Source organism: Leptodactylus fuscus, chromosome 5 (genome assembly GCF_031893055.1).
Source record: "Leptodactylus fuscus isolate aLepFus1 chromosome 5, aLepFus1.hap2, whole genome shotgun sequence".
In the NCBI taxonomy this organism is placed as follows: domain Eukaryota; kingdom Metazoa; phylum Chordata; class Amphibia; order Anura; family Leptodactylidae; genus Leptodactylus; species Leptodactylus fuscus.
The window spans coordinates 64652272-64676334 of NC_134269.1; the positions used below are offsets into that span (position 1 = coordinate 64652272).

Consider the following 24063-nt stretch of genomic DNA (forward strand, 5'->3'; position numbering starts at 1 on the left):
CTTCCTCAGAACATATAGGAGAACAGACCAGAAATGAAGGGGCTCGACTGACTGCTTCTGGTGGAGGTCACAGCATGCAGGTACTCAATGATCGAAACTTATGGCATGTCAAAAGTTTTAGAAAATAGTAGTTGCAATTTAAAAAGTAGGGTAAACTTTGGTTACAAACTAATCAGATTGTAGCTAAAATGCATATTATGGAACTACCCAAGAGGCTGCAAAACAGAAGGGACTACTCATGTTAACAGATTAAAACAGGAGAAAAGACGTAACCTACTGCCACAGGTAATACCATACATGCCTTGTAAATTGCACCAACCAGTTCTTCTGCCCATGTAAAAAGCTTGTAATGATTAACTTATCAGGCTATAAGAACTGTACCGTTATAGCTGGGGTCTTATACATTTATGTAATGCTAAACAATCTCTCCACACTAATTGAGTGGTTTAATGCAATTTGTAGGTCTCTATACTGTATACCCTACTGTAGTGCGTATCTTTACACTTAAGAAACCAAAGTCAATCTACACCTGCCCACGTCTACAGTGGGTTCTTCCGGACATCAATCATCTCAACATTAGACATGAAGGGCATAACACTTATGTTACTTCTCCGGACATCTCTCCGAGATTTGGGATGGTACATAACAGGTCTCTGGCAAACAGCTTCACTTGGCTGTACCACTCTGGGGTTCATTGTTTCAATCACAGTTTCTCGATGCCTAAGATCCTCAAGGGCAGGTTGCTCTTCAGAAGGAAGAGAGGAACGTCTCCATGTGGGAGGTAATGGCACATGTATCAAATCTTCCCTAGGCCTTTGGATTCGGTCCGGAGCAGAAGGCTGAATATTTAAGTCTACAGCAACATTGCTACTTTGCTCTTCTGTTGAGCCGGCTAAGGAGACTTGTCTATCTGTGCCAATGGGGAGTGTTCTTCCATCACCTACAGTCAATGAAGAAAACAGCAACACATGAGTAGGCATGCCATGAACATCAAATGTCTTGTCAAGCTTCAAGAAATCTCTAACCTTTTCCATGAATTCCTTGAGGATTCAGGGAAGGAACAGCCATTTTGTTTAGCCTTTGACTGAGCTCCTGATGTGCCCACATATACCAGCTAAGTTCCTTCTCAAGCTTCTGTATTATACCTTCATATTGTCTCTTGCTTCCAGCTATTCCCTCACCCATTTGGTCTGAAAAGATAAATATAGTTTATATTAGATCTTTCCTAAAGAAAACAACATAAAGAAATCCTCTACAATAGACTGCATCACTAGACGCAAAAGCCACTAGACCGAAGCCTCATCTTGCTTGGGCTTCGGTCTTAGAAAGAGATTCCCAGATAAAACTATTTTAATGTTTACTTTCATTTGCATATGAATAAAAAAGCATGAAACTCCCTTTAACCATCAGCGTGTCCTCATGAGGTTAATTTCCAAGCCTACTTTTTCCAGGTCTGTCCTCCCCAACCCCCAAAGTTCTCCCGTTTCGAATAGCAGGCACCCATAGGAATGAATGGACACAGCCAGCACGCAGGGGGTTAAGCGGCCGGCTGCCAGCAAAGTCTGCGTGTCGGACGCTTCCATTCATTCCTATGGATGCGTGCTATTCGAAACTCGCTCATCTCTAATTGTACGCAACATATGTGAGAACACAGTAGTGCAGCTGATATGTGGATTCATCCATGAAGACAATGGCCTTATTAGCTACGTAAACAGAAAAAACTTCCATGTAACATTACGCAGTAGTTCATAAATGCACTGTATAATAAAGGTTCAGTGTCTCCAGCATGGCACCTTGACACTGTTTCAGCAGGAGTTGAATGTTGCGCTCATGCTCCTTCTGCTGCAAGGTAAGTTGGCGGTCCATTTCTAGTCGCTGTCGTTCCAATGCAACCTCAAGCCAGTATATCAGGCGATGCTGCTCCTCCAACTTCATTTCCAGTTCTGAGAAGGAAATCTGTAATTTATGCTCCTCCTCCCGCAGTGTAACTACCTGTAGAAAACAGAATTTTACCAAGACTAAGAAAACTTTGCTGATATTTGCTTTGCGTATGGTAATTGTCTTGGCCTACAGCTACATTCACACGGTAGCGCTGGGTACTAGGCCGTGAAAAGTACTTTATTCATGGCAGAGTGTACAACCAAAGGTAATCAGAATTCACAATCCTTCATAGACATTAATCTATTGATGGATCCATGAAATCAAACCACAAAATAGCTTGTTCTCTTTTTTCAATGATAATTCACATGGACAATTAAAACAAAGGTCATGTGAATAGAACCATTCTAAGTCTATGGAGCCGATGAATCCTGTTATGTGAATGAGCCCTAAACCAGCATTTTCTTCTAGGCTCAAAGAAGATTTCCAAAGCAGTAAACATATCTTCACCAAATAATAGCACTGGGTAAGTATTACAGAACACTTCATCCACTCTGTAACACAAAGTATCCTGAAGGGAGGTGTTACATTAGGAGTTACACAGGTGGGTGAACAAGTTTCAGGGGTTCCTATGTGGTTATAAAATAACAATCGCTGGTCTTAGCTGAGCCACTTTAAAGGGATTTCCACCTCAATATCTCTTATTCCATCCCCCCGAACCAAGTCACTTAAACTAATTATTTTTTTGGAATATATACTTCATTACAGGAAGAGATTCTCTGCCATATGGAACACATGATATTGTGGGAGATATTACATTGTGCTACGTGTTGCCTATAGTTAAAAAGGCATGGACTATACTTATGGAATATACCATGAAAGTCTGATAAATGCCTGAATCTATCTTGAAAATATGGTTCACTTGACCCTCCCCCCCCCCCTTCATCATCCTGCACAGCTTTCTCCATTCACTTCTATGAAGACTCCATTAACAAGCTAATGTCTCCCACCTCTTCACCATCAGCGGAAGCAAGACGGAGGCTGGATGGCTGGAATAGCCCCTTTAATGACTGAAAAGTTGTTGGTTAGCTAAAAATATGAGAAAAGATACAATTGCTAAAGGTTTTGTTGCTACAAAATTCTTAAAGCCAAAGCTGACTTAAAAACCTTCTGTGCTTCGCTACAACCTGAATGATACCAAACCACTAAATCAGTATGAAAGATTAAATTCAGTGCTCCAAGCTAATGATTATGTAACATGTCAGTGGAAAGATATAGTTTTAGCTTCTAACAGGTATACAGACTATCACCGACCACATACTGAGCATTTACCCTAAGCATAGCCTGTATAGTTGCAGAAAGTACTGTATAAAGAGATGCAGCACTGGATGGGGAGATCTGCATTCCACTTACATTCTTTTTTCTATGAAACACAGTCAAACACGCCTTCAATAGACAGGAATGCATACCTTGTCAAAATATTTACAGAGGAGAGCCCGAGTTTCTGAAGATGACAGATAACTAAGCTTTGCCATGAGGTTCATTTCACACTGAGAGAGTAGGCTGGCAGAGGCACGGAGTACCCGCTGTCTGCGAGTAATGGATTCATTCTTGTATTCAATCGCAGCATCAAGAGCTTCTATGGCCTCATCCAGCTGGAAGAGGATTCTCTCTTCCTAAACAGGGAGAAGTCAGAGGAGTCACTACACAGAACTGAACAGTGAATGACTAGCATCAGGTCATCTCTTAGAACTAGTTATGGGGGGAATTAATGTTTTTGTGGTAAATGTGTCAAACGCCTTGCATTTGCTTGTTCGGATGCAATGGAAAATGGATTGCTGAGAAACGGTCTTTCTTTTTGAATATGCAAACAAGGTATTTGGAGAAACAACGGTATTGCTGGTTACCTCTTTGGAGCAACAGCAATGCTCTCATTGTTAGAAAGAGACAATTTACATAATGACAAGAAAAGCGACTGAGGCACTGACACACAAAGGAAAAATACCATTGAATTCAGTTAATCCTATCAGGAGGACTGGACTGATAGGGAGTCTGTCAACAGAAACCAAACTATGAGGGCAACAAACTCAACAGAACCATCTGCAAGGAGTTTGTATGTTCTCCCCGTGTTTGCATGGATTTCCTCCCATTCTACAAAGACATACTGATAGGGGGAAAAAAATTGTACATTGTGATCCCTATATGGGGTTCACAATCTATATTTAAAAAAAAAAAAAAGAAAAAAAACCTCAAACAGAACATATACTGAAGAGAATCACCTCAGCAGAAAGTAGGTTTCCTTGGCGCAGCTTTTCATCTATGTCCACCCTCTGCTTTAACAGCAGCTCTTTCTCTTGTCTCAGGTTATTGATTTCATCTCGAATACGCTGTTGGTCATTACCACTGCCCTGGCGAAGCTGTCCATTCTTTTCTGACAACTCCTTCTCCAAATCCTCAATGCGGCTAGACACTCTGACAATATCATTGCTCAAGGCCTAGAAGTTGCAGAGCAGACCATTGAAAATTAGAACATTTGTTATAAAGCACAATGCATTAAAATTAGCATGTTATATTTCTTATTGTAGAACATATTTTTGGCACATTAGCAAACTATTATTGTATTACCAATACCTTTAGGTACATGCAATCTGTGATAAACTTTCCCCTCAGACAAGAATATGCTTCAGATTTGACCAGATATGAAAGAGTGATAAGGTAAAACAGTTTCTTGTTGCTTGGATTTAGCAACACCTCCCTGTCAGGGTTCCCCCCTTCCTCCATCCATGTGTGGAGCTCCTCCAGCGAAGGGAGAAGGACCAGTTACATTACTCACATAAACTCAGAGTTTTTTGGCAGCGGATTTTGATGCGGAATCCGCAGCCAAAACCAGCTCCCATTGACTTCAATGGGAGTCGCTTGCTTCTTTTTTTTTTTTTTTTTTTGCTTGTTAGTAGCGGAAAAAAGAAGCGAGATGACACTTCTTGCCACGGATTCTGCAGCTCAAGCAGCCGTGGTATCCGTGGCGCGAGGCTCCCTCCCAATTAGGCCTGTTAAACTGCCTAATCCAGAGCGGAATGCTGGTCCACTGCACCGGCATCCCGTCGTGGCTAGCTGCGCGTAATGTTCACACGCTGAATGCGTATGTGAACATACCCTTACAAGCGGAACAAAACAGAAATGGGGGCTGTGTGAGCACCAGAGATTAGTGGGCATATTGCTTTAATATTTGCAGTGGATTAGAAACATTTTAGAATAAGATTAACCTGGAGAAGAAAAAGCTGTTTACCATGGTACCCCTAACGTGCCTACCATGACTGAGATGGGAATAGCTCTGTGTCTCTGTCACTTTGAGGTGGTAAATGGAGTTACAGCAACAGTGTAGCTGCACAATGAGCTACCCTATTTCTATGACTCCTAAACTTAGGGAAACAGCGTAGCATGTTCTGTTACACTGTTTTTGTAACTTCTATTTACCTCTATGAGAGTTACAGAAATATAAGGCAGCTGCCTTTCGCCAATTTCATAACTCTCAACCTCATGGGTGGGAAAAGGAGTCCCACATTCCAATATCAATCAGGTTTGACCAAGATGAGAATATTCCTGTAACATATACAGCAGATTTGCCACAAAGTTTCGCAATAGTCCCTGACATCTGTCCCTACATGTACAGGAAGGGTTTTCCAGCACTAATTTCTGCAACAAATCTGCCTTATGTAAATTCTGAATTTTTTTTTAATGCTGGAACTTTTTCCATAATAAACCATAATTAAGTGCTATGTAACATCTTCCTTCTTCTGAAGCACTTTCATTTCTAGATTTGTGAAGGTTCCCAAGTGCCTATTCATACTTGGCTAATGTCTTGACAGTCAATCATTAGCATAGTTAATAAGAGCGTGCTCAGTTCTCCATTAATGTCAAGAACAAAGCCTACGTATCAGTTCTATTCAAACAGCAAACAAACATGCTGAATGTCCTGATCCAAATAATGCAAAGTCTCACCTGGCTGGATCGAAGCCTTTTGATCTCCAAATCGTTTTTCTCCTGTAGAAGTGCTTCTCTTTTAATCAATATACCTTCTCTTTTCTTGAGCTCCTCTTCTAACTCATCCAAGGCACGGCGCTGCTCAAGTACCTTATCAATTTCGCTGTCCAGCCATTTCTTCTGCTCTTCAATTTTCTATCAACAACAAAGGAGAGAGAGAGATGACATATGTCCTGGAAGACGAGGATGCTAAAAAGAGATTTCTGAGCCATTTTACTGATGGTTAAAATATTGAAGCCAACAACAAAAAGATTATTTTACTTCACATTCACAAAAATAGAGAGAGAGCGCACAGATAAGTAAGCCAATCTATTCGGAGATGACTGAACAATTACATTGCCCCTTGGGATGAGGCAAGCTCTGTTCTAACAGACAGCATGAAATCCGCTCAGCCTACCTGCTGCTGCTCCAGACTGATAACTGATCCATTGCTCCCACTTCTTCTTTTCCTTTGAAAAGCTGCAATTTCCTCCGTTTTGATCCTCAGTATCTTTTGTTGCTGTTCATGCTTCAACTCCAGCTCCTAAAGACAAGGCAGGCAATCTTTTGTTAATTGGACTCCTACCTTACTAACCCCCTGCTGGGCTTTTCTAGGCCCACTTTGCATTTCTTACCACAACAAGGAAACTGGACCCTTTGAGAAAAGAAACAAAGATAACTTTGCATTTTGTAGTGATTAATAGGAACAAATACACTGTGTCTGCCTTGCAGATGTCAGCAGTATGTTGTGCAGATTAAGGAGAGGTTTTCTGAACCCTTATCAATATAGGTTCTCGGCTAAATGACTGCTATTAAAGAGATGTTTATGTGTCGCCATGCAAATTAATACAGTCACCTTGACTCTGTGCCTCCTTTTCTGCATCTCGCTCTCAAGTCGCCGCTTCTGATCGGTCTCTTCTTTCAGCTTCTTTTGTAACTGTCCTTGCTGCTGTTTCATCTGCAGGATGTTTTTCTCAAGCTCTTCAACACGCTTCACGCTTTGGACAGAGAGTGAAGCCAACTTTTCTGTGGCTTGTTTCTTTTCTTTAAGAACCTGTAGAAATAAATAAGGAGGTTTAGGTTACATGTTAATTCCAAGTATCCAAGCATGAGTTCTAATTTACATAATAGGGAACAAGAAAAATTATAAATCAAAGAATAAAAGAACATTTTAAGATGTTAAATGCCACATGGCCTATGCCGAGGTGATTCTTTTCAGGGTCCCAGACCCCCCATTCTCAGGGCACAAGTAAACTGTCACTTGGCAATGTCTATGTGAGAAACATATGCACAAGCACAGCCACGTAAAAAGGCCATAAAGCAAAAATCATATTCTGTAGGTCAATTTCTACATATAGTCTGTGCAGGTTTTTTTCCTACAGTGTGTGGATAGGATTTCTTAAAATCTTATCCACTTTACTGTAAAACACTATACATTTTCCTAACCGAAATTCTGCAGCATTTCAGCCCCTTGTAAACTGAGGATGTATAATATGTTATTAATGAAGTAACATTATGATAAAGTATCTCACCTGCACTTTACTCTCAGCAGCTGCGATCTTCTTGCGGCACTCTTGCAGTTTACATTTTTCTACTGGATCTCGAGTCTCTTTCCCTTCGAGTTCCTGCAGTTGGCGCTGGTTCTCGCTAACCTCCATCCGAGCCTGTTCTGCCTCAGTCTCCAGCTCAGATATCTTCATACAATACTGCTTATTCATGGCTTGAGCTTCTCTTCCTGTCACAACATATAAAGTAAATCCAACATATCAAAAACGTTATGGCATTGTTGATCTAACTGCAGCAGTGGTCAACTCTTAGAATAAAACAGTGAAGGTGAATAAAGCTTTGAAGGATTAGCTGCAGGGGTGAAGTCCATCAAATCTGTAGTATGATTCTCTCACTTATCTGGACTACATGTGGATGTCTCAACAGATCTGATTGTATACCCCGTCCACCTATTACAGTTATCCAGCAAAATGACAGTGGAAAGCATGCTGGATATTCCAAATATCATATACATGAAAGCTTGATGACCACTTTCCTCACATAAAATATAATCTTGGATTTTGTTGCTAAAAGGGCTTCCAATCGTGTGCTATGTGAATATTTTAGTAAAGCTTTTATCACATTACATGATCAGCAATGAAGCTTAAGGCAAAATGAATGCAGTGATGTTATAGCATTCTACCAGTTCTACATCATTGCCATAACCCTATTCGCAAGGTTGGAAATGTCCACCAGAGGGTCCTCTGCTGAGCCTAACTTGTGACCCATTAATGGGCCTTTGTACATTTGATAGAGATTAGGAGCCTAGTATTTGTTAATGGGGTTGTCCAGCAGTATACAATTGTTGACCTGGCCTTGACATGAATGAGACTTCCCCGGATGCTACTTGCTGTGCTAGTTCTGGTGCACTGTAGAAACAGCAAACGGGTCACATGCCAGGAGTTGGACCCTTGCTGATCTGTTACTGACAATCTATGATACACTGTGCAGTCATATTAATGTGACCACCGCCTACTTTTGATGTCAACGTTAAATAACCAATGGCAGAAGGCACGCGTCATCAGCCATTTGGGTGTACTCATCATTGTGGATCAACACCAGTATGAATCTATCCTTGCGGACCACGTTCACCCCTACATGTGAAATGTTTTTCCTCAGGATGATGGCATCTACCAGCAGGACCATGCGACGTGTCATAAAGCTTGCAATGTACGTACGTGGTTCGAGGAGCACCAGGATGAGTTTACTATACTCCCTTGGCCAGCAAATTCCCCAGACTTGAACCTAACTGAGAATTTGTGGGACCACCTCGATCAGGTTGTTCACTCCATGGATGCTCAACTGCGTAACCTAGCGCAGCTGGCCACGGCACTGGAGTCAGCATGGCTCAACATCCCAGTGAACATTATCACAACATCCCCTTTCTTCCTGCACGTCTCGCAGCGGTCCGCTCCGCCAAAGGTGGTTATTCTGGATTTTGACAGGTGGTCACATTAATGTGACTGGACTGTGTAATAGGCCATCAATGGCATGCGGCTGGCAATCACTATAACTATATGATCTGCTTGCACCTTAAAAAGTAGCCTAGTTTAAGAGGACATAAAGGTTCTGTATAAACTGATAGTTAATTCTCGAAATCATCTCATTGGTGAGCCATAAGTAACACAACTAGTTATCTTTCATTCACATAGCACGCCTTCCATTTATATAGCCATCAAGTACCTGCTGTAAACTTTACGACAAATGATATATATTTTAAAAATATGGCGGTAAGCAATGTTCCAGCATGTGAGTATTGGAAAAGAAGTAAAAATCCGCTCTGTGTTGGCACCTTCTATTAAACGTTGTGCAGAGGTTTAGCTTGTGCCCTCTTCACATGCATTAACAGGACCAGGAGGTTTGTAGAGGTTTATCCTCTCCTTGAAAGTACTTACAAAAAAAATGTCTGCCTGCCAAGAGTTTTGAAGAGTCCTTTAGCTGGAGAAGGGTAACCAGTAAAGATGGGATTACATTTTACACAAGCAAGCAACAAATGTGACGGTAATCTGTGCTGTATGACGGCAAAAATGGTTTCTTTCTTTACTGACGTCAATTTGATAATGAGTACTTGTCATGTGTAGAAACTGAGAACGTCGTGTTGGGCAGTCTGAACTACACAGAAACCTAGCAAATTTATCCAAAAGGATGGATGACTGTGTTTTTGGATTGAACCATGCAATTAAAATGTGAAAATACGTAACCAGTCTTACATACTACAGAATGTACAGCACTGACTGCCAGTACTGGAGGGACAGGCTGTTCTTCAGGCTTTCAAACTACCGGACTGAGTGCATTTAATAAGTAAAGCCTAAATCTTACCAGTTTTAACCAGCTCTTTAATAAGCTCTTCTTTCATGCGGATGTTGATAGCGAGCTCCCGAATCTTCTGCTGGGCCTGACGCAATCTCCATTTGGAGTCCTTTCCTGGACTAGGACTCTCTTTTGGTACATAGTGTTCTCTCCTCTTACATTGAGCTGGGAATCACAAAGAGGTTAAAACAACTATTCAGTCACTTTGACTACACTGACTTATCTACAAAGTGGCTAAAGTGAAGATTACAGGAACTTAACCACTTCCGTACCGGACACATTTCTGGATCAGAACCGGACACATTATCAGGTTTTTTGTATGTGCGGTTTTGAGGGCTGTAACATTTTTATCATTTACGTTAATCAACTAATTACTGCGTCTTCTTTCGGTGACACATAGGGCTTTATTTATGTGATGTTTTTATTTTTGCATGTGTTTTAATTTTTTTTTTTATACCTGGGAAAGTATAAACAAAAGAGGAGGGAAAACGTGTCTGTTTTTCACTTTTAGGTGTTTTTTTGTAATTTAATAGCAAACTGTGCTACTAAAAACTTTTTAAAATAGTTTTTCCTCTCCGCTACGGTAATTTTAATTTTGTATTGTGTTGTCGGGAGTGGGGCTAGAAGCTGTGATATAGGCGTTTTAGTGTTGTTTTTTTTCCCATTATTTTACTTTAATTTTTCTGTTTTGCTTCTTGCTTTATCTCTTTTTTTACACTGTGTCCTCATAAGGTCATAATGGGGGAATCTTAACAATATTTTTTTGATGAAGGGGGGGCTGATTTCTGGAATACAGCCTCCTGCCTATGACTGCAGAGCTGATCTGGGCCCTGTAGGACCCAGCAGCAAAAACAACCTCCAATCCTAGCAGATCACATGACTGCTGGGTCAGAGAGGAGCTGCATCATGGTGGCTCTCATAACGGTGTATAGTGCGCTCATTGAGTGCTGTGTGCACAGTGATCGGGAAGGCAGAGACCGTAATAAATCTTTCCTGCCTTCTCTATGGGAGCTAGTAAGTGCATCCCAATTTAGTAGTATTTTATGTGATTTCTTGGTTTCTCTGTGAGCTCCTGGTACCTTCTGACTGTACTTCTTCTGGGCGGCCAGCACCTCCTCTTGCTGATGTCTACCAGATGCCCATGTCTGCGCAATAGAGCTGGAGTGCTGGATACTGTGGATGCCGGCACTCCGCCGCCATTGCTCAGACGTGGGTGGGAGGTGTTTAGTTTAGTTTAGAGATATCAATTTATCCTGGACAATCCATTTAAATATGATCCTGTGTGTGTTTGGTTACATATTCCCACAAAGTGATTCTATGGATGCCAATAAGACATTTCTTATTGACCCAGAGTATGAACAAGACATATAAATACATAATATTACTTACATCCAGATGAGCTTCTATCTTGTAATGTCTCCTCCTCATCCTCACTGTCCTCAACAGGTGTTGGATACCTCCGATTTTGTGATGAAGTAACATTTTCTGCTTTGGAGTGCTTTTTAGGCCTACAATGAGAAAAACAGGAGACAAGTCAAAAAATGAAAAAAATTATTTAACACACAATAACCTACTGCTTCTGTAAGTTCCCTACTCAAGCCAAACTACTACTACTAGAAGAGATTAATAAAATTACCCCACAAAGGAACCTTAATGCCAAACTCCATCTAGAGGCTCTTACTTTTCCTGCAAATCCCTTATAAAAGAAAAACCAAAACCAAAAACAAAAATTGATGGAATATGTTAGAACTCTTGGTGCTGTCTAATTACCATTGCATTCAACATATATCACTGGTTCGGAGGATATTATGAGCAAGAACATGGAGATCAGCTGCTTGATGAGGTGGGTTTTATATAGAAAATGGGCTTTCTGCAGTATTTGGTTTCCTAAAATACTTAAAGCTTGTAACGTTTCAACATACGGTATATAATAGAGAATCTGTGTGAATGGAATTAGAATGCAAGTAGAAAGTTGAACAAAAAAAAAAAAAATCTACTTTAAAATTATGTTTAATCTATACAGTACTGCACGTAGTTACAGTAAAAGTACAGTATATCAAACAGTCACAGGATTCATACTATTCCCTTCCTTCTAAAATCTGCATGGAAAGACAAAATAATGACATGAAAGTTAGAAAACTAATCATATTTGTTTCACATGAATCCACTTTTCCTACCTGAAGGCAACAGCAAAATCTCTGTACAGCGCTGCACAATATGTTATATAAATAACAGTGCCATATAAATAATGAAATATAAATCCATGCATGGTTGCAGCCATGACGAAGACGTAGGACACACAAACTCAGAGGATTACACTGCCGAGTGATGAACCATATAAAAAGCCTTCAGATGGAAAACTTTCCACAAAACTACCGGTGTCTGAGAATACGGGTTCTCAATGGTCATTGAAAGGCTTCAAGGATTGGAAGCAGTCACATATAAGCCATGAAATCACAGCATGCAATGGCACACTGCAGCAGAAATACACATGCAAGAGACTCAAGACCTTCAGGGAGATTCCACCTTGCAAACCTGATAGAAATGAATGCGAGGTGGGAAAAAACATAATGGGTTATTGGACGCAGTTTTTGAAAGTGGAAACAGTAAGAGGGAAAAAAACTGCCAAAAACTGCAACAAAAAAAAAACACACTGCACCAAAAACGGCTTTCCATTTCTGGAAACAGATTTTTTCAATAGCCAAAAAAACTTTGTGTGAATCTACAATAAGGCTTTGGGAAGGAAACTGAACATATAACTTTTTTTCTATTATGTCTTTTTCATTACTTGAGCTGAACGTTATCCTTTAAGTGTAAGAAGATCTTCTATTACTAGAATATTTATTGTTTTAGCTTCCAATGTCATAGCTACAGTTTAGGCCATACATATACCAATGTTAGTAAAGAAACAGTTGTGACCTGAGCAGTTCTTGACCTTGACTCAAAACTATACAGTAATAATTTGGTGTATGTCTGAAGTTCTTTTGGTTTAGCTCTACTCATTAAGGCTAAGGCTCCACTTTATCGAAACGCAGGGTTTTTGTTGCAGATTTCACTGCATTTTTCTATAGCCAGAGTCTCAGTTCACATCTGCGCTCTTACCCCGTACAAGGATTCCATTCCCCTCTCCGCATGAAAAATGCGGAGAGAAAAGCGCTGCGGGCGGAAACCTAATGGAAACCACGCAGACTCCATTATAGTCTAAGTGGTCTGCAGGTTTCCTAATCTCCCCAAGTGGACCCCCCCAAACGGAGTGCAGATGTGAACCTAGCCTCATTTTGTAAAAAAAAAAAAAAACTGCAGTAAATCTGCAATAAAAATGCTGTTTCCATAATGTGGGGCCTTAGCCTACAAGGGTTTTCCAAGAAATATCATTGATGGCCTATCCCTTGGACCACCATTAAAAAGAGGTCAATTAAATAAACTGTTGATGGGTTAGTGAACTGAACAGTCATGGGATCACAACATACCTGGAAATCATATGGAAAAAATAGATTTAAAGAAAAAAAAGAAAAAAAAAGAGCAAACAGAATACTCACTATAGAACACAAGAAATATGAAGAGAAAGGAAAGTTACCTGATGTGAAGGAGTGACTTGTTAGATTCCCTCTCAGACTCATTATTCTCGTTTGTGTCATCTTCTTCTGACTGTCCTGAGTGATCAGAGTCCTCGCTGAAGTGTCTGTGCAGCACCATGTCTGCCTCCTCCATGCTGGACACAAGCTTCTGGGTTCCAGTCTGAAAATTCCTTGTAAGCTCCTTAGACAAAGAAGCAACACTTTCTGAAATCTGGAAAAAAAAAAAAAAAATCACGTACTAGAATAAATTGTGCCACAAAAAGGGAGACCTCTGAGATTTACCGCTTTCTAAAAAAATGTGATAAAACCATATTGATAAAACTTTAAATTTCTGCTGTCTTTAGGGTGAGCTTAGCACAATTTTTTTTATTAAGTTGAACATATAAATCTAATGTAATGTATTTTGTAATGTAAAAAGATTTAAAACCTCCATAATAGAGGATGTAGACCGTAACTACATTTTTTTTTTTTTTAAAGGCCTGTACATCGATAGCCTACCTTTAAGATATTCCAATAGCTGAGAGTGTAAAACTATTCAGTCATTTTCAAGCCATTTAGTTTTAAGTTATGTAAAAGATAGACAACCAACATCGGGAAGAGGAGGGAGGACTGTCCTATAGTGCACAGAACAAGGGACAGGTTTGCCCATAAAAGGAGCGATAATGATAAAAAAAAAAAAATTGGTGGAGAAGTCAAAGACCACCATCACAAGACTGGCCTGCACAGAGGACTCTTCCTCCAAACACGACCCAACCTGAAGCAGAGAACTTGGAGATGAATGCATTGGCCATACTTGCACTTTCCATCTGGTCAATAACCAACCCACAAGATGCACCATATGACCAAGTCAGCCACATGGAACGTTCCCACTTCTTCCATACTACCTGTATTGTCAAAAGTCTACAGGACAAAAATATAAGGCATGTTACTAGCCAATCCATCAACAAATACCTCACAGCAGAGGCAAAGAGGGAAGATCTTGGCTACAAATAAGCACCAACTGCCTATCAACATCCATTATGGAGACAGGATCACATACAGAATGTATGACAAATCATGCCAACTCATTATTGAGGAAATTTCTGGCCACAAATGGGAGTTTTCATAATGATGACGCGATCTGTGGGTGTCCAACACCCTGACCTGCACCGATCACATGATCAGGCAGCCTCCAGGTACCAGAACAGCGTGTGACCAGAGAAGCCCCACAGAGCTCACCCTATTCATCTATCTTGTGGATAAGTCACGAGTATGAAAAATATATTTGGGGCTGAAAAACCACTTGAAAAAGATTCCTGGAAAAACAAAAACTAACTTAAGTTCTCTTATAAACAACTTACTGTATTATATAGCTACTGTACTGGTGTAGTATGTATTATTATACTGTGCTATATTACTATTCCATCCAATGGGACTCCCACCAATCACAGGAATAGGGGTGTTTTGGTCCCAGTTTGAATGGAGCAGTGGTTAGAAAGGTGGACCCTTGTTCCATTTACTTTAATACGACAGCGGAAGATAGTGGCGTGATGAACTTCAGCTTGTCCCAGGACTCAGGCCTCACCTATCTGCAACATAGTCCTTTCCAATGTTGGGAAAGCTAATTTAGGCTAAAGCCCCACGTTGTGTAAACGCAGCTTTTTTGCTGCAGATTTTGTTGTGTTTTTACACTTAGCCAGGGACGCCCTTCTGCCCAGCAGCGCCTATCGCGCTGTACTGTGGAGCGGGGAGGAACGCCCCCTCCCTCTGCTCACACAGCTCGTCCATAGACGAGTATTATCAGGAGCGGGAGGGGGGAGTTCCTCCCCGCTCCACAGCACAGCGCGATAGGCGCTGCTGGGCAGAAGGACGTTCCTGGCTAAGTGTCAGAAACGCCCTTCTGACTGTAAAGCGCTACGGTCCCGGGACCGATAGTGCTTTACACCGGGCACAGATCAGGAAAGCCGATAGCGCGCTGAATTCAGCACACTGTCAGCTTTCCAGCAGTATATAACACTGCATGTGCCCAATCTGATGAAAGGTCATCTTTAAGCCAAAGCCAAAAGTGGAGTGAGCAGAAGGTAGAAGTATAATAACTTCCTATATATTTCCCATTCCTTTTTTTAGACATTCTTGGCTCAAAAAACTGCAAAACTACAACTAAAAAAGCTGCGTTTTTGCAACGTGGGGCCTTAGCCTTAAAGCAAAAAGAATAAGCTTTACCTACACAATTAAAGAAAGTCAGCACTGCTGGTACATAGTACATACCTTCTTATGAGTGGCTTGTGAACATTTGCTGAATAGAAATTCATTGCGACCCTTTGTGAGCGAAGGCTTTGTAACCAGAGGAGCTGTACTTGGTCTTGCTCCAATCTGCAGTAAGTGTACATCTTCTAGCAGAGCCATGACGGACAGGCCAGGCTGCACCTTCTCTAGGTGAGCCTGCAGCTTGGTAATTTCATCCTGCCTCTCCTGCAGCTTATCGCTCTAAACAGGTCAGAGATGGAAATGTAAAACTATAAAAAAACAATTATACTGACTGAAGTTTGGAATTAACACAGATATCCAGATCTAATCCAATAGCACAAAAAAATAAAAGAAAAATAATGAGGGAAATGAAATGTTGACCTACTGTAGTTCTGAACACTACAACACCAGATGAATTTCCAACAGTCATGAGAAAAACGTTTCAGAACATAAAAAAAAAATACATCTGGTCCCAAGAAGGTCTTGAACAACAACACATGACAAATCACATTATTTATGTAAAGGGAGTCTATCACATGTTACACAGTACATCACAGTGATAAACAACATCGCTTTGTTATGCATGTTATTTTTGTAGATTCAAAGAAAAATAACTTTGAATAGATATGTATATGAGGCCACTATTGTTCTCAGGGTGGGCATTCGGATCCAGAAGACCCCTCTGGCCTGAGAATCAACTGCAAGAGGTGGTGAGGGGGGGGGGGGGGGGAGGGGAGGAAGGAGGTCTAGGTAGATAGATTTTCCTTTAATAGTCCACCATGGGGAAATTCAGTGTGTTACAGCAGCATAGATAATACAATAATAATAAAAAAAATACAAAAGCTCCATGGTAAAGGCATTGCAGAGACGGAAGGTACAAATAAGAAGATACGGGTAAAAAAATAGTAGAAGGGATATCAGAACTTACAGATCTTTCAGCTCTCTGTATGGAGTGATCTAAGCTTAGCCCGCTGTTGGTTGTACAGTCTAACCCCAGTGGGGAGGAAGGACCTCCGATAGCGTTCCTTCTCACACTTGGGGTGAAGCAGTCGGTCACTGATAGTACTTCCCATTGCTATCACGGTCATACATGGGGTGGGAGTTATTCTCCAGCATGGAGCTCACCACAGACAGTATCCTTCTGTCGCCCACCACCTCCACTGGGTCCAGGGGACTCCCCAGGATAGAGCTAGCTCTTCTAATCAGCTTGTCGATTCCTATCCCTTGTTGATATGCTACTCCCCCAGCAGGTCACTCCGAAGAAGATGCCTGATGCCACTACAGATTTGAAAAAGGCCTTAAGAAGTGCCCCCTAAATGCAGTCAGCCATTTTCCTGTGGCCGAACAAGAAAGAAGAGGCGGCAAACAGAAGAAAGCAGTGCTGGATAGTTTTCTCGCAGCACAGGGGACGCCCCCAATGCTGTTTGAGTGAAGGGGACTGCCTCTAGTGCTGAGAAAAACTAATTAGCATATGGACGAAAACTGGGAAATATCTAAGGAATGGCGGCGCAGAGAAGACATCTGAAGGCAGGGGGAAGAATAGCCTTTCTTAAGGCTATTCCTACGTGGGTTTAGCTAAAAACAGGATTGTAATGATAGAATCCCTTTAAGCAGGTAGAGCCTGAGGTCTGGTCCCGGTGAAGTAATGTATGTAAAGGTTTGTTTATCACTGTCCTGTGCTCTGTAGTATAGTAGTGGCAGATAAAAATGCTTGGGGTATTTGATAGACTCCCTTTAACAAAAATGGAAACCTCATAGGTGAAAAAGTAAGCACACCCCACAAACCAATACCTTGTACAATTAACTTTAGCAGCAATAAATTGACCTATTGGTTTTCTAGATAAGACCGTCACATTATTCTAGAGGAATCTTGGCTCACTTCTTTATTGAGATTTGTGGACATTCATTTATGCAGAGTTCTCTTAAAGGGATATTCCCATAACTCTTGTTCTGCAGCCTGCAGGCTCTGTGCTCGCTTCACTTCCTGGTTTTCTCAGCATATTGGAGCTCCGTTGCTTGTCAGACATACACAGCTCAGAGCTGCTCCCTCCCCCCCTGAGAGCAGGCAGCTAGTCACTGGGACTGAGCAGATAAGTCTGTGGTCTGGGGCTCTGGTCATAGAAACGCATGTAAACAATGAAGTGAATAAATTAAGATAGCGGCCAAACAAAGCAATTTTGATAAAGCAATGTATTTAGAAAAAGTCTTATATCCACATAAACTAGCAGCATAGATAGAATCCTTGCTGTGGGACAACCCCTTTAAGGTCCAGTCACAGCATTTCAGTTTGGGTGAGGTCTGGACTTTGACTGGGCATTTGCATAACCTTGATTCTTTTCTTTTTCAGCCATTCTCTTGTAGATTTGCTAGAGTGCATAGGATTATTGTCCTGTTGCATGACCCAGTACTGGTTAAGCTTTAGCTTTTGGATAAATGACTACACTCAGGAATACTTTGGTATACAGAGGTCATGGTTGATTCGATCCCAGAACCTGTCATCAATCCTCCACCACGGTGCCTGACAGCTGGATTAATCTAGCATGCTGTGTTTGGCCATAATGCACAGTACCAACATTGGCAAACACCAAAACATCTCCACTTTGGACTTGTCTTATCTAAAGGACATTGTTCCAGAAGTCTTGTGGTTTGTTCAGATGCAATTTGGCAAACTTAATCCGTGCTGCCATTTTTTTAGAAAGATGAAGCTTTCTCCTAGCAACCCTTCCAAACAAGTCGTCATGTTCAGTCTTCTAATTGTACTGTCATGAACTTGAATAGAGTCTTCGATGTAGCTCTTGGGATTTCTGCAGTTTCTCTGAGTATAGCACGATCTGACCTTGGGGTGAATTTTCTGGGAAGTCTACTCCTGGGAACATCTTACATGTTTTCCACTTGTAAATAATCTTACTCAATGTAGTATGATGGACAACAAACTGTATGGAAATGGACTTATAACATTTCTTAAATGGGCAGCAAGAATTATTTCTCAAAGTTCATTGTGGATAGCTTTTCTCCTTGGCATTGTGTTAAACACCTGAATGTCCCAGACCAGCTAACTGCCAGAACTTCTGATTTTATAGAGGCGACCACTGATCCATTAGTCAAGGAAATTTCATTATCAGCACCTGACTGCCATCTATTCATTTCATTCCTATGGAAGCACTTAATTTTTCACACACTGCTTTTGACATGGTATAATTTGTCATGTCTTGTTGTTCATCTGAGGTTGTACTTACTTCAAGAGGACTTCTCAACACTTCTAACAAGTCCAGCTCTTTACATCAATTAATGACTGTTCACGGCACAGTTGGAATTTTTCTCTAGGCTCTGACCATCCTTGAGCAATCAGTGCTGCCAGTCATTGTGTTTGATATGCTAATTAGTCTCTGTATTGATAAGAGGGCAGTGTCAGGCAGGGACAAAACAAGTAGTGCAATTCTGATCTTTGCCATTAGCTGCAGCTCTGAATTACGCCCCCTGCCTGACAAAGCCCTTCTGACATTGCAGAGCTTAAATAGCACATTAGACACCAAAACTAGCTGTGTTTGTTGCTCGGAAATGGTTGGGGCTAGAGTAAAATTCCAACTGCACTGCAGTTAGTGGTTCAGTAGCTACTAACAGATGTGAAGCACTTGAATTGGTGGAGGTGGTAAAAGGTCCTCTTCAAAGGAGTAGTGACATTATGGGCACTTATTCCCTATTTATAGAATAAGTATAACAAGGATAAGTGTCTAATCTCTGGGGGCTCCATTCACTTGTATGGGGCTGCTGGGGCTGTAATCTCCAGCAGCACCTACAGCCCCCTTAAGTGATTGGAGCACTAGTCACACAAGCACACTGCAGCTCCATTCACAAGGAGATTTTAGGGGAATTTTTGGTCCACCATCTTCCTGATCACTGGGATACCCATTGACTGGGCCCCCAGTGATTAGACATGGATCCCTTGTCCTGTGAATAAATTTTAAGTGTCTATAAAAGGCACATCCCCTTTAATTTTAAGATCTTCTATAATCAAAAGCATTAATTTCAAAGATGAAGTACTTTGTCTTTCTTATGATTGTATACCCTCACTGGATGGCACTACATAGGCACACATTACTCACAGGACATAAAAGTGTCATGTGTTCAGCATGCACCGATGCTCTACACTAGCAATCATTTAGTGCAGGGGTGCCCAATACGTCGATTGTGATCTACTGGTAGATCGCAAAGGACGTATGGGTCGATCGCGGGATGCAGGGATCCCCGGTGTCTGCTTGTTCACAGTGCAGGCTGAGAGTCATCTCCGGACACTGGTAGGCGGGGCTGCCGCAGCCCCAGCCTGCCAGTGTCCAGAGATAACTCTCAGCCTGCGCTGTGAACAAGCAGACACCGGGGATCCCTGGGCAGCCACAGAACGCTGCTGTCTCCTGCTGTCACGATCTGCCTGGCCCGCCCACATTCCAGTCCCCGCCCACAGACATGCCTGCCCGCCCACAAGCCCACCCAGTCCCACCCATAGCCACGCCCCCACCCATAGCCACGCCCCCACCCCAGCCCCACCCTAGTAGATCTTTTGCCTTGGTCAGCTAATAAAGTAGCTCACACGCTGAAAAAGTGTGAGCACCCCTGATATAGTGAATGAGAGATGTAGATAAATTTCAGCAAGTATACTTTTGGGAGTCTCAAACTGGATACCCCATAAAAAAAACAAAAAACAATGGGCTACTGTTGGATACCTGTATTTTGTACTGCTCCATGGCATCTTCCAAGGCAGCCAAGAAGTCTCTATTCTCATCTTCCAACCTTTGGATTTTATTCTTCAACGTTTCAATGCACTGGTCTTTCGCAGTGTCAGTTTCAAAGCTTAATGTGCCCTTAAAGAATCGGGGGGAAAAAAAACAAAACAAAATATGAGATTGTGTCAGATCTTAAACAGTCACAAAATTCAGAAATTAACCCTACAGGAGAAAGCGTGTGACCAGTTCCAAACAATGGTGCCTTCTAGTGAATTATATTTATTGTGATAAGTATGTCAGCACTTTATAGAAAGTCTACATTTTTTGTAAAACAAACCTATCCTTACAATCTAAATTGCTAATCATAATAATGATTTTTTTTCAGATGCCATTGACTACAAACCAAATATAGCTAGATGTTAAAGTCACCACTACCAACTTCACCCAATGATCTCAGGATCCCACCCTAAGCTGAAGTCTGGTACGCTTACAACTTTTGCCCCCTCTAATTTAAACACCTCTTCACATTTCTGCCTTCCGGACTTTGCGCCCCTCTTTGAGTCCTATTTATTAAATCACTGAATCCTGTTTGTTTTCTTTTAACTTTACAAATCAGAATAGTCAGACGCTAAGGAATGAACATCTTGTGGATAGTCTATATAACTAACAGAGAGGTATTTTCTAAAATAAGAGGAGTGGAGATTTTCGCTAAGCTGCTTATATAGGCAGATCTCGTGCCCCATAGAATACAGATGTTTAACATTATCTGAGCTAATGACTTGCACGATGCTTTTCATTTACATTCTTCTTGTTCCCATACTTATGGAATTTCACTACAAGGAATCATGATATTCAAGTCACAGGGCTGGGTCTTTATACTAACAGTTAAAAGAGGGAATAAGGCTATGCTGGTATATGCAAATTCAATATATAGATCAATATTATGTCAATAACCTCCTACCCGTAATATTATAAACTTAGTCTGCTTTCTGGATTTGATGCTTGTTCGAAATGCTCAAGGTAGAGATGAGCAAGTACATTGTAGCAAAGTCTCAAGACAAGAAAGCCTCTTTCACATTACAGCCGGGAGGTTTGCTCTCAACTGGATAGAAAAATCAATGACTTTAAGCAAAAAAAAAGTAAGAAAAAAAGGCTTTAGAACTGTACAGGGCCCCAGATGGCAACCAATTATTTGCAAAAGGATCCAAGACATTTCAGTCTTAGGGACATTTGTGACTAGTCTCGTAGTCGCACTGCCTCTAAGAAGAGCACAAAACAACCATGGGACACACAGCCACATGATAATGTCAACTCTAAGATAAGCTAAAATAAAATAATCCTTTAATAGTCCCACCACAATTCAGTGTGTTACAGCAGCATGGATAATTAAGTAATATAATTCAAGAAAGAGCACATACAAGCTCATAGCAGATAGAATATATAAACTAGGAGTCATAGTAACTAGGAAGAAAGAAGAAAGACTCAGGATCATTTAGTTCTCTGTGTGGAGTGATCTCCACTTAGCCTGATGTTGATTATACAGCCTGACCACGGTTGGGAGGAAGGACCTCCGATAGCGCTCCTTCTCACACTTGGGGTGAAGCAGTCGGTCACTGACAGTACTGCCCAGTGCTGTCACAGTCTCATACATTAGATGGGAGTTGTTCTCCAGCATGGAGCTCACCAAGGACAGTATCCTTCTGTCACCCACCACCTGTACTGGGTCCAGGGTTCTCTACTAGTGAATGTTAACTCTGCTAGTACTGTCTGCAACTTGATGCAGACCTGCTGCATCGAGCTGGAGGCAATCTGAGTTCTACAGAGACCTCTATTTTATTTGTATGGAAAAAATGTGAGGGGATCCAGTGAAGAGCATTATGCTGTGTGTGCGGGGAGCCACTGACAAGCATTTTACACTATGTTTATATGTATGGGTTCTCGGGAGCACTATAGAGCATGGAGGAGCTGCTGGAAGGCAAACAAAAAAATGTTTTGGCTCCTGAATTTTTCTGTTTCCTAGCAGCACTGTCAGAAAAGTGGCAGTGAGCCATGTCAGATAATGTAATACACCATCCAATACTGTCAGACAAACCTACCAACATGAGTGTACTAATTGTCCCTTAAAAGCTAATGACATGAATATGGACTTCAGAAATCCATTGTTGTTATGTAAGACTAGAGGCCACCAGAGGTGTCTGGCATGGTCTTACTCCCCTAATCTTATTGCGAAAACAGGCAGTCAATCAAGCCAAGAACACATGTATATGGTGTTTGGTTCACGAGAAACAGCCGATGACCAAAAGAAATAATTGCTGACAGTTATCTGAGGTGTATGGCCACCTTAAAAACCCAAAGTACTGATAAACCTGTTGCGGTGCTCTGTTGTTGAGTATGTTGCACACTGCATAGAAAAGGAGTCCTGGTAAAGGCACTATTCATACCTTGCTTTTTGTCTGTCTCCTAGTGATTTCTTTTGCAGGTTCCTCCACAGAAGAGCTCTCAATCCCACTATCTAGACCAGATGCTGATGTCACTTCACTCCTTTCCTCTTCTACTGTACACATCCAGTCCTTTACCCTCTGGGCGTGAGGTGCGGACAGCCCTCCTTCTGACAGAAGGTCCATAAGAAGCAGGTATCCTGTGTCTGTACAAGTCCTATAATGTGCACACTCTGCCATTAGACGTGACACGTGATCATCTGTAGATCTTTGGGCTACACATTTCGAAGGGTCAAATCTACTTAGTATTCGAGTCTCTGAGCGATGTCTCTGCTCAAGAGCACGTTGCAGGGATTTTATCTGATGCTGTAGGTCTTCCACTCGCTCAGCATCTTTCTTGCAGTTGATTGTTGCCTTGTTCTTAATATTCTGAGCACGATTGGCATAATTTAGAGTGTTCAAAGTTTCATCAAAGTCTGATGCTGAAGGACTTATGCAACAAATCATGACAGTCTTGGCATTTCCCCCAAGGGAATCCTTCAAGATCCTATAAATAAATAAACATGAGATACTCTCTTTACACATTCCAAACTAGACATAATGGTCAAACAAAAATACTATAAAATAATAATAATAACAACCAGCATCAAACATTCTGAAATGAAACTTGCTATGTTCAGACCTGTGTTACAGTTTACACTTTTTTTTTTCCTATCAGCATGTCTTTGTGGAATGGGAGGAAATCCACACAAAACACGAGGAGAACATACAGACTCCTTGCAGATGATGTTCCTGGCGGAATCCAAACCCAGGACTCCAGCACTGCAAGGCGGTAGTGCTAACCACTGAGCCACCATGTTGCTTCAGAGTTTACACTCTTTTGGTCTGTTGCAGGACCAGAACAAGAAAGTGGTCCATCTAATGAAGGACAGCAACGGATGTTGTGGGTCCCACCTGACTACACAATGGGGTCTGTTATTTTTAAAACAGACATCACGGGAAAAAAGGCAGGATTTGTCGGCCTAAAATTCTATCGAACTTACAAAAATTAAAGCAAACATTTATTTAAACGTAGAGATTAAACACTAAAAAAAATATTGGGACAGATTTATTAAGACTGGTGTTTCATATTTCAATCTTAATAAAGGCTCTGACTTCATGAGTGATTTATAAAGAAACTCCGGCCTCCAAATATATCAGTCACATGCCCATGTGCCTAAATGGAGATCTACACCAGTTAGGAACAGGCATAGATTCCCATTCTAATTCATGCCAAACATGTGCAACAAAAACATCTCTGCACCAGAAATCTTCCCCATTGAGTAACATAAGAAGATTTTACATATATGT

The 24063-nt window shown here is 41.3% G+C and overlaps 1 protein-coding gene across 1 annotated transcript in view; it reads right to left on the reverse strand.

Annotated features, from left to right (window-relative positions):
- Positions 1-273: 273 nt before the first annotated feature.
- Positions 274-24063, reverse strand: part of KIF7 (kinesin family member 7) — a 30066-nt gene continuing 6276 nt past the window's right edge. The window contains exons 5-19 of the mRNA XM_075273297.1: positions 22717-23260; positions 20276-20413; positions 15579-15797; positions 13331-13542; positions 11143-11261; positions 9763-9918; positions 7431-7633; positions 6755-6952; positions 6317-6442; positions 5878-6054; positions 4158-4373; positions 3348-3554; positions 1794-1992; positions 1026-1190; positions 274-940 (exon numbers count right to left, since the gene is read on the reverse strand). Coding sequence (XP_075129398.1) covers positions 540-940; positions 1026-1190; positions 1794-1992; positions 3348-3554; positions 4158-4373; positions 5878-6054; positions 6317-6442; positions 6755-6952; positions 7431-7633; positions 9763-9918; positions 11143-11261; positions 13331-13542; positions 15579-15797; positions 20276-20413; positions 22717-23260 — 3280 coding nt within the window. The 3' untranslated portion in view covers positions 274-539. The remainder of the gene's footprint in view (positions 941-1025; positions 1191-1793; positions 1993-3347; positions 3555-4157; positions 4374-5877; positions 6055-6316; positions 6443-6754; positions 6953-7430; positions 7634-9762; positions 9919-11142; positions 11262-13330; positions 13543-15578; positions 15798-20275; positions 20414-22716; positions 23261-24063) is intronic.